Source organism: Micromesistius poutassou, assembly GCF_964030765.1.
Source record: "Micromesistius poutassou genome assembly, chromosome: 5".
NCBI classification, from domain to species: Eukaryota; Metazoa; Chordata; class Actinopteri; order Gadiformes; family Gadidae; genus Micromesistius; species Micromesistius poutassou.
Window position 1 is genome coordinate 15,579,947 of NC_140275.1, and position 16,544 is coordinate 15,596,490.

The 16,544-nt window shown below is 42.1% G+C and overlaps 3 protein-coding genes across 3 annotated transcripts; 2 read left to right on the forward strand and 1 right to left on the reverse strand.

The window, feature by feature from the left end:
- Positions 1–315: 315 nt before the first annotated feature.
- slc35d2 (solute carrier family 35 member D2) lies at positions 316–5,882 on the forward strand (the record flags this gene model as incomplete). Its single annotated transcript, XM_084467777.1, has 13 exons — positions 316–524; positions 618–651; positions 757–843; positions 952–1,019; positions 1,118–1,189; positions 1,400–1,468; positions 2,167–2,269; positions 2,797–2,889; positions 3,089–3,156; positions 3,411–3,489; positions 3,578–3,660; positions 3,836–3,938; positions 5,661–5,882. Exons 1-13 carry the CDS (start codon positions 409–411, stop codon positions 5,880–5,882), a joined length of 1,197 nt encoding a protein of 398 aa, XP_084323903.1. The 5' UTR covers positions 316–408.
- On the reverse strand, positions 5,854–9,214 carry znf367 (zinc finger protein 367; the record flags this gene model as incomplete). Its single annotated transcript, XM_084467778.1, has 5 exons — positions 8,626–9,214; positions 7,330–7,480; positions 6,930–7,049; positions 6,487–6,625; positions 5,854–6,112 (listed from the first exon to the last, which is right to left on the reverse strand). The coding sequence occupies exons 1-5, from the start codon at positions 8,902–8,904 to the stop codon at positions 5,854–5,856; spliced, it is 948 nt and encodes a 315-aa protein (XP_084323904.1). The 5' UTR covers positions 8,905–9,214.
- Positions 9,215–13,701: 4,487 nt separating this feature from the next.
- On the forward strand, positions 13,702–16,460 carry LOC311343890 (intracellular hyaluronan-binding protein 4; the record flags this gene model as incomplete). Its single annotated transcript, XM_084468862.1, has 8 exons — positions 13,702–13,915; positions 14,278–14,419; positions 15,001–15,147; positions 15,237–15,308; positions 15,398–15,463; positions 15,630–15,801; positions 16,145–16,318; positions 16,395–16,460. The coding sequence occupies 8 exons, from the start codon at positions 13,702–13,704 to the stop codon at positions 16,458–16,460; spliced, it is 1,053 nt and encodes a 350-aa protein (XP_084324988.1).
- Positions 16,461–16,544: the final 84 nt, after the last annotated feature.

Sequence of the window (16,544 nt, forward strand, 5' to 3'; positions counted from 1 at the left end):
GTGGTCACATGACCAATTTTTTCTATAGTTTTCTAGAAACAAGGGGTGGCACTACTTCCCCACTGGCACAACTTATCTCACTCTCCCCTATGTATCAGCGGTTCATGCTCAAATATCCGCTCCTCACACACACACGCACGCACGCACGCACGCGCGCGCACACACGCACACACACACACACACACACACACACACACACACACACACACACACACACACACACACACACACACTACATTCCCACGTAGGCTACACTACAAACATATTATCCATCTAAGCACCGCCCCCAACAAAGGAACTGGAAGTACTGGAAAGTCCAGCATTCCACTATCAGGAAGTCAAGGGGGATACTTCGACAACATAAATGAACAAAGCGGTCAGGTCTTTGTATGTGGCATAACGTCGAATATGGCCGCTTTCGAAACCGAGCATTCTGCATTCCTTAAAATGTCATCTGCCGCGTTTTACGCTGGTAGTTCGTTTTTGATCACAGTAGTAAACAAAATTGTTCTCACGAACTTCAGGTAGGTGGCGCGTTAATGCAATTTATTGTGGTATTTGTTGAGCTATAACCTTTTATGACATAAAATGTTTATTTAATTGCACGCACTTTCTAGATTTCCTTCATACATCTGTCTTGCAATTGGTCAGGTATGTAGTCTATGGGTCTATATTGGGTCTTTTTGGTAGGCTTTTATATTCCTATCCACTGGTTGAATGATGCTCATTGTAATAACTGTCATGTAATCCTCCTAGATGATCACCACTATTGTAATCCTCTATGCTGCAAAAATTAACCAAACGGTTAATTTTCAAGACTTTGACCGAAGTGTTTTTATTAAAGTAAGATATCTTTATTTATTAGAAGTATAATAGGCCATATTTCAAACTAAAGGCCTATTAAAGTTGTCTTTTGCTGCAATACTAACATTTGATTAATTTTGGTGACAGATTTTCCCTCTTCCTTTACTGTATGTTGGAAACCACATAACAGGACTCGCAAGCACAAAAAAATTAAGGTTTGACAACCTTGTCTTCTGTACATTTTGCTTGCTTTGTGTTGTGTTTGCAATGCCATTTTTATCCCATGTTTAAAAATCTCTTGTTTCTTTTACAGCTTACCCATGTTTACAGTGTTACGAAAATTCACTATCTTAATAACAATGATAATGGAAGTATTTGTATTAAGGTGTGTATTCCTCAATAAATGTTTAATTGATTTCATCCTGTTTTAATCAAAGACAAAGAAAGAAACAATGGATTTTGGATTGCATTTTGGATTGAAACGGCTACTTGAACAATGAAGAGAAATGTTCTGGGAAGTAGTACGACTTTGAAGGGGTAATGGTCTGCATCAGCTTTCATTTCCAGTAAAAGTCTGGTGATTTTTGTCTTTCAGAAAAACCTTTTCACAGAACCAGGTCTACAGTGTGGTGACTATAGTTGTCGGTACATTGATTGCTGCCAGGTGTGTGTTATGATAGTATGGATGCTCAACTGGAATGGATCAATTAACTCTATAAACTAACAGAATTGGCTCAGACATGTCAGAAGTCGTCACCTACAGTCTCCCAACACACTTTGGTTTACAACTTCTACCTGTGTCATGTGTGACTGAGTTGGAATGTGGCAGAGCAACTGCCTGACAGTGACAGTTGAAACAAGCCACCACATACGGCCCATACATTTATAACTACTTAACTAGAGAGTGTGTTTATGGTTATTTTATATGATAGCACTCTTTCTCATCGGTATATGTAGATTTGCATCGTACTGCTCTGTGTATGCAATATGAATATAATTGATTGTAGCTAAGCCTGGGTCAGATAGGCCTAATGTAGTATTTATTTGGTAGATAGTGACACCCAGGTACAATGAGCCGTGCTGGATGTTACTATTACTATTAATTACTATTGGGTCCTTTAGCTAACTTTCATCCAAAGTGACTTACTGGATTCAGATACATTTCATTAATGAGTCGGTGAGGCCATCTTACTCAAAGATGCCTAGTTAGGCTACGGACATTGCGAATGGAACCTGTAACCATTTGGCTTGGAGTTTTTCACCCTATTGCCACTCCATTTTCCCTGCTGCCCGATATGAATAACTCAAAATTGTTGTTATTTCAACTCCATCAAACGTAAATCTTCTATGTTTTCCATGTAGCTCTGACCTGGCCTACGATATAGAGGCCTACACCTTCATCCTCCTCAATGACTTCTTCACAGCTGCCAACAATGTGTACATCAAGAAGAAGCTGGGCATCGATGTAAGCTTCTGTTCAGCCCTTCTATTCAGGTCCGGGGGGGGGTTACGGGGATGATGAATCTGTGCTCGTAGATGGGCTGCTAGGCCACAGGGGCAGTAGGTAGATCGGAGGGTCGAGGGGTGGAATTTGATTGAGGGAAACGGTGCATAATGGTAGTGGATGGCAGTTAGAGAGCACAAGCGAGAGATAGATTTGGACTCGATTTTGACTAAGGCTTAACATACACACTTGCCTTAACATACACCAAGCAGCATAGTTTGCAAAATAGTATGAACAGCAAGAGAGAAAGTATGAGTAGAGTGTCTCAAAACAAAATGCTGTGTTTAAGTGAGAAAAGAGAAAGTGAAAGAGAAAGAGAGCAGAGCAGACTAACAACTGTAGTTAGTAAAAAAAACGATCAGCAGTGTTATCATGTGGGGACAAGAGGAGGGAATTTTCGAAAATGAGTAATGGGCCTTGAATCAGCCACGCTAGCTATTCGCTGTGACTTTTTTTAATTTTCTATGTGTCTATTTCCCACTTCAAAGGGTCTTGGGAAATATGGTGTGTTGTATTACAATGCGGTTATCATCGTCATCCCTACAATCTTGGCAAGTGTTCTAACAGGGGACTTGAACAAGGTAAAAATCTACATCACAGCAAGCTCCATCACTGTGTATGCCCAAAAGACCCATCAATAAACTGTTCAGTACGAGTGACAACCATGATTTTTCCTGTTTCCTAGTTCTATCTACTTAACTGTATTGATTTTATAATTTGTTCATTCACTTGAAAAGTGCTTTATTAATAACATTTCATTATTATTATTTGGTTCCACAGGCAATGGCCTTTAAAAATTGGGTGAACCCCATTTTCACGATTTGTTTCCTTCTGACCTGCATAATGGGGTACGCTCATTATTTAATTTATTCTGTACAATGTCTATGTGGTTATATACATAAATATACCTGATTACAGTGGTGATTTTGTACTTTTTCTGTAAAATGTGCATGCAGATATCTCCTATATTTGATTACACTTGTTTTGAAAAAATCTGATGATTAAACAACTAACTGCTTGCTACAATTATCATCAACAGTAATGCATGTACTCTACTCTATGTTAAATAATATGTGTTTTAATACCTGCTGTGTTCTCCCAGCTTTGTTCTGATGTATTCCATAGTCCTCTGCAGCCACTATAACTCAGCGCTTACTACAACAGTAGTGGGAGCAATAAAGGTACGACAAAACATAGTGGCCTATCTACAAGTCACATGAAGGCCTTTTCTAAAGGTTGAATGAACATACATGTTGAATGTCTCCTCAGAATGTTGCAGTAGCGTACATTGGAATGTTTGTCGGTGGTGACTATCTGTTCTCCTGGCCAAATTTCCTGGGTCTAAGTATATGGTATGACTTTTTTTTTCAGTTCCAGACAGTTAATACTTTACCAAACTAAGATCAAGTTGTTTTCTAATTTACAACAAAGTGGTTGAATTGCTCAGTTTTGTACTAGACTAGTACAAAATGTAAAAGTTTTGTTCACATTTGAAGTCCTGTATATGAGTTTCTCTTTTGCCTACAGTATGTTGGGCGGACTGATGTATTCCCACTTTACCTTCTACAAGACAGCGAAGACCGAAGATCCAGAAAATCTACTTGAAGATACTTTGACATTGTCTGCCAAAGTAGGATAATTAAACTTCCACTATTGTGCTCAATGGAAGAAAAATATAACTTTCCTGATTGTAATTTATTTTATAAAATAAACAATTTACATAAATCTTTTTTCATGTCATTCCCCATATTTTCCACTATCAATCATTGAAAATCACTTTTGTTCTGAGCCAAAGTCATATGAATTATTTTTTTTATTGAAGACCTTGCACAAACAGTGTGGACAGCTTGTTAGAAGTTTTGCTTCCTGTTATAACATTTCTACCAAGCAAGCAGTTTCACTCTCTTTATATGCCACAAACATGTACAAATGTTAATGATCTATTCGGAAAGGAAAAACCAGATGTTAATAATGTTCTAAGTGTCAACTTTAGAGCTCTTTATAGATTGTGCACACTCTATTTTCTAACATGGTGTATATATATATATATATATATATATATATATATATATATATCATATGCCAGGTTCCTCACACAACATAATAAACTATAGGTTAGAATAATTCCATCGTATAAAACATTTTGAGTAATAGTAATTATTTGGTGTTTTGATGATCAACTATTCAATTTAACTTAATCAAATTATTCCAGACTCATGTTAATAATCAAATGTTTGAACATTAAAGCGACTTTCATAATTAAGAAAAACACTACTAGAATACTTGGCCAATTAAAAGGCATCATTACAGTGCCAGCAAATGTAGTGTCGTTGACAAGTCTCAAAACACCAGAGTGCTCCACAAATCGGTTTGTGACATGTTCTTTGTCATGACTTGCCTGATGATTAGCCAAATGTGTTCCATTTCAAGCTTGATCCATAGATTGCATGACTTGCAACTCTCCAAATGGTTTATAGAATTATTTTTTTTTCTTTACAGACCACGTGGTCTCAGTGCTAAGTTTGTCTATATATATTAGGATTTCTTAAGTTGCAGTTGTCGAGGTGAAATAACCTTTCAAAAAATGTAATTTTCTTTTACATCTGAAAATCTACCTGGTAAGACCTTTTGATTAGGCTTGAAATATTATCCTCTCATTCACAAACAATGGCTGCTAAAGTCATAATTTGCTCATGATCAGCAATCATTCATCCGCCCCACACCGGTTATTTCTTGATGAGAAAACAATGATGCTGCAAACCAAGTTACAAAACTCTTCCTTGTTATATATAAATATATACACACACACACACACTCAACGTCATCAGTAGCAGCAGCACTGTATCCTCAATGCTGGAGATGAACGAGGCAGATCCAGAAGCCATTTGACAAAGTTTTGGATAAAAGATTAAGGATATAACTGCAAAATCCTATGTCTGACCACACCCTTTTACCGTTCTGTCCATCTGACCTTAATCCATACACACACGCAGACACACACACACACACACACCCGCCTAACAAACACAATATACTTATAAAAAATAACTCGTTACCAAAGTGCAAACAAAACAAAAACATAATTGTACTCCCTCTTTCCCTTTTAGAGAGGTCAGAAGACAAAAACATTCTTCATATCATCAAACCTACAATCATAGCAGCCTAAAATTATCTTTAAAAAAAATAGAAAATCAAAGCTGAATAAGGTGCTTTAGCTTGTTTCCTCCTGGTGTTGTGCCGAGAATGAGGAGAAACGTGATCGTCTATTCAGACAGACTATAAAAGAGGCCTGTTCACTTCTTCTTCTTCTTCTTCCCCTTCTCCCCCCCACGTCTGCTTTGACCCAACATAGAAGACCTGTACTGGCACGTTGGCGGTTCCTACTGCTCATACTATACAGGAAGGCAGAACGGGACTACGGGATAGGACAGAGAGGAGGAGGGACGGGAGACGGGGGGGGGGGGTTCCGGGGCGAGCGAGAGGGACGCCTGGGGCGAGCGAGAGGGACGCCTGGGGCGAGCGAGAGGGACGCCTGGAGCGAGCGCTCAGGCTGAGAGGTTGGCCAGCTCGATGAGAGCCAGGGCGCCATGGAGGCGCTCGCGTTGTTCCTGGAGGCAACGCTTGCCGGCTCCACCGTGACCTCCGGGCTTCTCCTCCTCCATCGCGTCCTCCTCGCCGTTCTCCTCGTCGGAGTTGCCGAACTCCATGGGGTCCTGCTGCTCCTGGTCCTCGGCGGCCTGGCCCTTCCCCTTGGGGCCGCCGGGGGACCCGGTGTGGGCTCGCTGCTCGCGGGTTCGCCAGTACCTGCAGCACATCGACGGGGCAGAGCAGACCGGGTTAGTGGACGTTGATTCATGTCATTCCCGTTCCCACCACTGCTCTACAGGGAGGGACAGTAACACTGACGCCATCTAGTGGTGGCATTGCAAAGCTGTGACCTACTGCCATAAAACATGCACTAACGGTGGTTTTGGTAATCATCGCCAGACATACCCTTTGAACCCCCCTGACTTTTTAAATCAATGTAATGCAATGCATGGAACCCGGGAGTTTGAACTCAATCAACTGTGGGAGCTGTTTCCCTTTTTCTATTACCAGAAATGCAGAATTTCCTGCAGTGTATTAGATGCAGCACTATAATGACCAGCAGTATGAACAGCAATAGGAGTTGGACTCACTTGGCCAGCCACTCTGCCACAGCCTTGTTGTCTACGGACTGACCCTTGCCCAGGCAGTCCTTTGCCTCCTCTCTCTTCAGCCGGCTGAAAGGGTGCTTAGGGCAGTGGCGGTTGGCGTGTGTAAAACGATTTCCACATCCTGGGAAAGGAAACATTATTAATATTAATGCTAGCATTTTGAATTCAAATTCAAATCATATTTTTCAATGTTGTTTCAATCTTATGTGAAATATGTTTTGACTGACAACAACCATGCTTTACAGATGGTTACAATAAATAGCAACCCTATATATATTTTTTTATTAAAGCTAAACCTAGTAGTAAATAAATGGATGTGTTGTGCATAAATCTAACTCCTATAATGAATTCTGAAGTGTGCTTGCACTCTCCGATGTGGGCTCAACCCAAACTTCTCATGTCAGCCATGGATCCAGCAGGCTCACCTTTCTCTGAACAGGCAAAGGGCTTCTCCCCCGTATGCAGTCGCTGGTGGGTCTTCAACTGACCACTCTGGACAAATGCCTTCCCACAGGTGGGGTAATCACACAGGTAAGGCCTCTCACCTGAGGAAACAAACAGGTTTGTTGTGGATACATTTTCAACTTTGAAATGGCTTAAACAGGCTTTCGTGCAGTGCTGATGAACAAAAAAAAACAATCTACATTCCACTGTTAATTTGTTAAATGCTTCTCTCTTGTTAACTTGTCAATTGTTAATGTAGTTGAGCTGAGTCCTACGTATCCACAGCCATCAGCTCAATGGGGGCAGAATCAAACTTGGAACATACACCTTCTTGAATGCAAATAATCATGAAAATCCCATAAGGGCTCCCATGCTGCTCACCTGTGTGTGTTCTCTTGTGGGCCTGCAGAGACTTCTCCCTGGGGAAAACCCGGTTGCAGATGTTACAGCGGATATGGCTGGAGGAGGTCTCCCCCTCGGTGATCAGCTCCTGGACCGTGTCGGCACGTGGCCGGCCGCGCCGGATACCATCCTAGGAGGGAAAGAAATCACTGATGTTATTATAGGTCTAGTTCCATGAGTGTAGCCTTACGTTAAAAGGGACAATGGTTATGATATTATGACTCTAGTTCTATGCCTGTAGCCCGTAGCCCTCATGAAATAGAACCATAGGTATGTTATTACAGGTCTAGTTGTATGATTGAAGCCGTACATGAAATAAGACGATAGCTTTGTTACTTCAACTCTAGTTCTATGATCGTAGCAGTACATGAAATAAGAAAATAGTTGTTATTATAACACTAGTTCTTGGGAAGGTTTTATGATGATCAAACATGTCTTTGAACTTTATTGTTAGTGTTTTACGACTACTTTATAATCATTCAACTTGCATGTCTTCCAATAGGAGAAGATGAACAATAGAAAGGAAACAATGTGTCTTTGTGCTGCAAGTAATAAATGACTATGGCTATTTACATATCGACAGATAATCTCACTTTTTATGAATTATCTGTAATCAGTTTATTATTTTATTATTGAACTGCCAGCTAATGGCATTGCTAAAGCAATATGTTATAGGGCTTATAGGCAACCTTATTACTAATACATTATGCATATTATATTGGATCAATATCGAAAAGTTTTAATAATATCATACATTGGGCTTCAATGGTGGACAGTGCACGACCCATTACATGATGGGCTACATTAGAGCAGAACACATGTCTACATGAGTTCTGCACATCCGGTCATATTTTGGCGCGCGAACCAGACGTCACATATGAGCAGCTGCTGCCGACCAGGAAGTATGTGGGGTTTAAAATCCAGACACACCCAATTGCGCGGGCGCTGATCTTTAAAGACACCTTGTAAAAAGGAACTTCATGCATACATTTGCTTATGTATAGAAGTTTGAAACTGCCACCTTGATATATAATGTTGAATACATGTATACCATTTGGGCTGGAGTATTAATTGCATGGCGCATTAAGTATTCAGCCCTATTATCCAATAGTTATTATGCAGCAATAGGTATTATATTACCTATTAGTACTGTGGGCATTTTTGCGGTGTCAATACATTTAACTCTGAATGGACACGCGTCACTATTTGATGTGGAATAATAATAATAAATGTTCACAGTTCTGAAATAAGAGCGGTATGGTTGTAAGGACGTACCTTCATCTGGTCGGGAGAGGAAGTAAGGTCAGCTTCACTGGCTGTTGTAGTCCCAGTTGGGGACGAAGCTCCATTCATTGATCCAGGGCTAAGCGATACATTGTGGGCATTTTCTCCCCACTTCCAGGGGTAGACCATGAAGTCGCTGAAACCAGGACTTGTCGGCATCAGGGCCTCTGTCTTCCTGGGCTTGATCGGGGTGGTCTTGATGACGGACACTAAAACTCTTTTAGGCGAGTCGTTGCAAAAAACAACGTGCGGGTGCTTGTTCTCTGCCATCGCTGGGGTATAGAAAAAAACTCCTTAAAATCAAAAAAAAAGTGTCAACTGAATGGCAGAAACCCGCTCAAAAGTCGAGCTGCAACACATACGGTCCCAAACGCAAAGTATGTATTTCAGCCGGGAGTAAACACACCGGTCATTTCCAACGCAGCAGAAGAGCAAGCAGGTCTACTTAACTGCTATGAAACATATAAATATACTAAACTATAACTCTATATTTCTACTCTCGCGGCGGACAGCATGAAGTATGTGAATCCTCGGAAATATCTGCGTCCCGCGTTGCAAATCGCGCCTGACTAGTTGTAGTTCATCGACAAATCCGTTAACTGGATGGTGCCACATGTGTCGGAAATAACCTATTACAGGAGCAGTAGGAGAACAAGCAAGCCCACCGAAGCGGAATGCAGCCAATGACATGCGCCGAAACGCACTCGAGGTCGTGATTGGTGGATGCGTTCCGCCCAAGAGCTTGAGCTTTGAACATTCGTTACGCGCCTTCGTGCGCTGTCCAATAGCGCGCATGTCTTGAAGCCATGTCGCCAATGAAATGAAAGGGCGGTTAACTTTTCTTTCCTGTAGAGCAGATGTCCTTTCCCGCGCTGCAACGTCTGTTTATGTTATTACATTTTGGGTCGATTTAAAGGGTAAGGAAACACTGACTCAGTGGCGCCAAAGTTATGCAATGTTGCCTGGAAAGATGCTGAGACAAAGGGTGCACTGTGTGACAGAGTCGACACGGGCTTGAGTGATTTTTGATATTTGTAGTTTTGTGGAAATATAGCCGATTGTGTCATTTCATATTAATATGACATGCATATGTTATATTTGCAGGATTCTCTTCAGCCAACGCCATTTTATACATTTGAAATATCATATTTGAATACATTCGACACAATGTGTTAAGAAACCATAAATGCCTAGTGATCTGTAACAAACTAACTTAATACAATGTTAATGATGTTGTCAGTAAAGACTGAAGACAAATGATTGATATGGTTGATTAGTAGGCCTATATCAGGGCTCTCAAGTCTCACGCATTCGGCGTGAGACACACGCAATTGAACCCATTCACATGCTCACACGCCACACTTCGTATTTCTCACGCAGAAAAATTACCAGGATAGCGCCCACCTATTTGCGCCGCTATTTAACTGTGGAACAGGTAGGAATCAAATGGGTTTCCCGTACGTAGGGTAACCAGACGTCCTCTTTTGCCCGGACATGCCCTCTTTTTGAGACACTCAAAAACTCTAAAAAAATGTGTGGCGGAATTTCAAAATCGTCCGGGATTTTATTAAAGCCTCATACATGTTCACATTGAATTTGCGTTGCGTTTCTCTGGGTTGTTCACAAACTAGTTAGGCTACGCCCTCCCCTACTCAGTTCTGTTCGCTTTGCATTGGTGAAAGTGAGTAGGGGGAGTGGTTAAGTATAACTGGCACACTGTAACACTGTAACAAGTAACACTGGCAGCTGCCAGCCTGGCTTGGACAATGAATGAGGTATTAATACCGATACTCTTTGGCTGGGATGCAATAATGAGGCATCAGACAATCAAGTCATTTTAGCCTGAATACATAGGTAAAAAGCACCAGAGCAGGTTGCTAGTAGGCCTACCATGGACATACAGAGCGATAACCTGTTGAACTAAATGGATGTGGCAGGCTACACCACGGGATGCATCTGCAGACCACTGCCACATAAATAAGACGTGATATTTATTGCTTAAGATTTGCTGGTGCAGTGGGGAGGTCTTTTGTGTTTTTTGCACTCAAGTGGTCGGCTGTTTTAACTCTTGCAATTGATGTTAGCCATAGCCACCAAGTAGCCTAACTTATCCACGGTTTGCGTTCGTACAGTGTTGGGTATAGTGGAGATGACGATAGTGGAGTAATTAGTGGAATAACTGGTGGGGAGTACATGAGTTTTGGTCAGAATGCCTGATTTAGATTGGATGGATGCATGTTGTGAATTGAGAACAGCCAGCTCATGATGTGATACAGTGTGTACAGCTGTGCAACAAATATTAAAAAAAAAAAAAATTTCAATCTTGACATTTTTAGTGCTGTGTGTAGCCACACGTTTACCTCTTCACAACTTAAACACGTAGTTAATTTACTTTCTTTGTTTGTGTTGGTAGCTTAATCATGTCATGTCACGTTGTCAACTTTGGGTAGCCTACATGGAGCACAACATAGTGGGTCATATGTCCAATGCTTTTTGGGAACACTTTATTCATAATATGTGTCAGACATCAGCTTTACTGGTTACTACGAGATCGATGGGAGCCCAGAGATAGGCTTGTGTAGAGCCTAGCTCTCAATCGGAAGATTTCAAGGTTTCAAGGTTTTTTTCAGTTTTTTTTTTTTTTCTACACGTAAACCTCCTAAGATGGCGCAATTTTATTGGTTCATAATGAAATCTCAAACTCGGGATATTGTTTTCATCGCAAAATGTCCCGCTTTGAGTGTCATTCATAAGGCATTTTCCACCACTATAGTCATATTTGTAGAGGCAATGTCCTCTCAATGGAAAGACATGAAGGCCTCAGCCAAGGTGATGCATCCTTTAAAATATTTTTGTGCTATTTTTCAAGTTTGACTTCCCTGACATTCAAACTGTAATTATCTAAATGAATCCGCCAATCCCCAAATATCAGCTATTTATTAAATACATCACCATTATTAAGGATGATCTTCTAATACCAATGCCTTGCTCTCTAGCTCTGAAGGTAGATACAGGCCCCACTTTATTCAACCGATTCTCGCTATAGCCCCTAGATGGGGCCACTTTCAATAATTGTATTTCTCCAAAAAAAATGTGCCATTATTATCCAAACATGAACAACGTAGAATTAAATTCACCATTGCTGTGACTGCATGTCTTCCTCTGCACTGGGGGAGCTATTCACTTAGGAGTACTTGGCCCTTAAATCCTCCAGGCAGTGCCACTCTTAGACCGATCAGAGTAGGCATGGAAGGTGCTTGAAGACTACAGAGGTCTACCATGCAGAGCTGCCCTCCACCAATCCTACTTGGTGGTGGTGGGAGAGGAAAGGGACCTTCCCCATGTTGTTTGACCTGGCCAGTATTTATACATGTGCCCAGGCATCCTCCACTCTAGCAGAGCAAATATTTTCAACTGCTGGAGACACAATCAGCCAAAAAGCGTAGCCTTGCGCAGGAGAAGGCTGACATGCTCATTATCTTTTGAAGGGTGATTTAGCTTTGTTTTTTTGTGTTTCTAGAGTTGTTTTAGTTGTTTTTTTTGACTGTTAATTAAGTTGTAATTTTTTGCTCAAAGTTCTGTGTGTTTAAGGATGATTGTTGGGAAAAACATGATGGATGTTATTAGTAGGCTGGCATAAGTATTCTAGCCCATGTTGATTTTGACCCGGGATATTGTTTTTTGGTTGCCATCATCCAGGCTAATTGCCTTGCTGCTTGATCATGAATATGTCTACATTTATTATTATTATTATTATTATTAGGCTGAGAAAGAGTGGAAAATAAAACCACACAATTATTTTTTTGTCGTGTTGTTTCAGGCCTGAAACAAATGTCATTAAGGCAAATTTAAATTTGCAATTAAAATCACCAATTGGTCGCCCATTCGACACCCCATTGCACTCCTAACCACCCCACATGCATTCAACACACTTCTCACACTCCTAACCGTCCCTGGAAGTTCTGTGTTCCATGTTACTCCTCAAGGTTAGGAGGTTGTGATATATGAAGGCCTTCTCTCTCGTCGTCTCGTCTGTCTGTCTGTCTGTCTGTCTGTCTGTCTGTCTGTCTGTCTCTCTGTGTGTGTGTGTGTGTGTGTGTGTGTGTGTGTGTGTGTGTGTGTGTGTGTGTGTGTGTGTGTGTCTCTCTCTCTGTCTCTTTCTCTCTCTGGTACAGTCCTGGACTCCTGGACAGTTCCAGGGTCAAAGATCTTCACAGGCTCACATTTAGATCTTCACATGCTCACATTTCAATGGCTATTAACTTATCATGAATAAAAACTTTTTAAAATCAAAGCTGATGTCTCACTGAGATGTGTTAATTTGAATTTTAAAAATGCTAGTCAATGTTCACTTCTAAAACATGTACTTAATCTCAAATACTTAGTAGTTTTAGAAGTAGTGTTTTAGTATACATATAATAAGTGTACTTTACTAGCACCACTGGGACGTGTATAGGTCTGGTACCATCATGTATTAATGCACAAAGAATAGCTTGACAGAAGTTCATTTATGTTTGTCAGGTTCAGAAATGTCCTAAAACATGTTGGTACATCCCATTATTTAACATGGTAATACAGGTACTGTAGGCTGGGTATCTGTACTAAGGTATGACCGAAACAACCCAGTATTAAGAACCATCGGAACTTCTCCAGTCAAACGATACCTGCATTGATAGTTTTTGTACCCAGATACTTTTTGTACCCCACCCACAGTGGAAATCTTTTTTATACGGGAAAAAAAATTCTGAAAGGAACTAAGTCACCTTTGTCAGATGAATGTTGATGAGCGCAGGGGGCGTGTCATCGTTAGTTCATTAGCGTAGGGGGCGTGGCATCTCTAGTTGATTGGCGCAGGGGGCGTAGTGCCTTGATTTCGCACGTGCAACCACTTAAACGTAACCCCAAAAATGACTCGGTAGCTATCCAGCTACATCCAGTCCAGTCTGGGTGTTTGCATTGTAACGGGGCAAAGAGGAATCTCCCGAAATTCGTCACGGTCGTGAAGCTTATGTTCTGTGTGTGTGTGACAACTAACAGTTTAACTTGGTTTATTTGACATAGGCCACAATGTTGCCGGACGCCTATGGCTGTGTGGTGGCAAACCGATTCGGGGAGCTCTTGGACGACGAGGCTGACCCCTTCGACCTGCTCAGCATGGCGGAGAGCACGGAGAAACCAAAGAAAAAGAAGGAAGACGTTAAAGCAAAGCAGAAGAAGCCTGGCCAGAAGGAATCCCAGAAGGAGAGACGCGCGGCAGTCGACGAGCCTGCTCCTCCTATAGGTAGGTAGGCCTATGCTGACAAAGTTCGTTCCGCGCTGAATTGAACGGTCCGCCATGTAGTATTTGGCATGAGACATGGCTACATAAAGGTTTTGATTCATGGCATGCAACAGGGTGAAGGTGGTAGTTTTTATTTATTTTTGCACGGTTTAGCAAACTGTTGTCCGGTTGCTTCTGCTTTGTCAGCTGCTGATACTGCAGGGTGTCTGGCCGCACCAGGCAGAGACTTCAACACTGGCAGAAGATGAGCAGCATCTCAACTGAAATAAATGAGTTGGAAGGGATTCAAAAATATTCTAGAGGTGCTGAAAAGGTTAATCTATGTAAGTCTAAATCTATTTTCTGTGTGCCCCGTTGTACAGTGAAAAAGCCCCCAACACGGGAGCCCATGTCCAGTGAGGGCAGAGGCGGTGCAGTGGAGGGTCAAAGGGCCCCAAGAAGGAATGCTTTTGAGGAGCGACCGTTTGAGACAGAACAGTACTACCAGGAGAACTATAACTCCAGGTATTTAACGCATGTGAAAGAGCTAAAAGTTACGATCTCAAAGTTGTTCATGTAAATAAGTCAATAAAGTCACCATCACCGATTTAACGCAATCGTGATTGAGCATACTGATGAAAGCCCTTGGATATGCAGAAATAATTCAGGTAGGCTATAGGGGGTGTGGATAGTAAGGGGAAAACCTACGTGGGCACCCTGACTCAAAGCAGCGTGGGGTTGTCAACCCAAGATGTCATTCTGTATAAGGTTGTCAATTAGCACGCTTCCAGTAGCGCTGAGGTCTCGTTTGTAATGCATTTGCATCAAATTTGGTATTTTGATGCACGTTGTGTATTTAAATGAGTCTTGCTCTAATTCTTAGCAGCACCACATAAAGTCTTAACATGGATGTGCTAAATACTTCCCGACATTAATATAGCTTTACATCGATGTGCTCATAACTTTCACGTCAAACTAGTTATTTCAGGATGGTAACCAGCCAGTTGCATTTCAACAAGTGAGAATGACCCACCAAGCAACTTGACCATGTACCTCGATGCATTGTGTAGCATTCCTGTGAGCTCATCTTTAAATGTGGTCCCCAGGTCCTCCTGTAACAGCGAGGTTGGCTTCGCTGGAGGCTTCAGGGGTGGGCGAGGAGGTGGTCGAGGAGGAAGGGGAGCCGGCTATCCCAGGAACTTGGAGAACTTTAATCCCCGGGGCAAGAGGGAATACGAGCGGCAGAGTGGAACGTAAGGGCACCGGTTCTGCTTGAACAATCATTGTGCTAAATCAATCATATCAATATTGTTCTTGTATTTAACTTGATGCTTTGTTGCAGAGGCATGTGTCCTGATGAGAAGAGGGGTGGCAGAGGATCGTGGAACTGGGGCTCCGTTCAGGACACTATTGGGTGACGTCCTCAACGGCTCACCCCCCCCCCCCTTTTTATATCTATTTGGGACACCTTCAGAGATGAATGACAACAATTTTGTTTTTCAGTGATGTTATGGATGTGACAGCCTCAGTCAACCCTGACTCCCAGGCCCCAGTGGAGGGTGAAGACCAGTATGTTATACCAGCAGCTAAAGTTATTCACCATTAAGTATAGTGTATAGTGTTTTCCATGCCACCAGTTTAGCCACAACATCCATGACATATTGGGTGGTTAATCTGCTAATGTTAAAGAACTCTTAATATCTGGGACTTTGTGTCTACTTGTGTTTTGTAATAGAGGAACAGACCTGGAAGGAGAGGTGGTGGTCCAGGTGGCCATAGAGATGAGCCTGGATGAGTGGAGGGCACTGCAGGAAACCAGCCGCCCCAAGTCGGAGCTGAACCTCCGCAAGGCGGACACCGAGGTGCCGTCCAAAGCCAGGGTGATTCACGAGTCCAAGCTGCGTGAGGTCAGTACATGTATTATGGACTCAGTGGCTCCAGCTGGTGGCCGTGATTTGCATGTCACTACTGGCCTTCAATGAAGGGTTGGGATGCCTGATGCTGTTCATCTTGTTATATGGCAACTTCAAACTCATCAAGTTGCCATCAGCTGAATATTCTGTAGATGTCATCCTTAAGATTTGATGTATTGAGGTAAATTGCCACTGTAATGCACTAGTGTAGCGCTAGACTATTGTATGGCGTTTTCAAACCCCTCAACTTATGAATCAGAATTTCATCTTTTGCCACTGTATTGATGCGTGAAACCGTTTTTTTCTGTTCAGCACTTTGCTCCACTTTTGTTCACAGGACTTCAAAGAGGACATGGAGGACCACTTTCTGCGCAGGTCTGTAAATGACATTACTTCACGCCTGGACATCAACTTCGGGAGTCTGGGACGCCCCGCCCGGGGAGGGCGAGGCCGGGGCAGACGGGGTGCCATAGTGGGTACCCCAGAGGTTGTCACCCCCAAATTTGAGAGGGTAGGTGCGGTTATTCACACGTGAAATCAACCTGGTTACTCATTAAGAATGACATTACATGTGCATCTATTTTCAGGTCGACATCCTGGCTCCAAACCCAGATGATCCAGAGGATTTCCCAGCACTGTCGGCTGGAAAATAACAAGGGCTGGTGATTTTGTCACTTCCATTGCCCACTGGTGAAAATGGGATGCACTTGAGCCAACACTATATTTATTCACTGTGT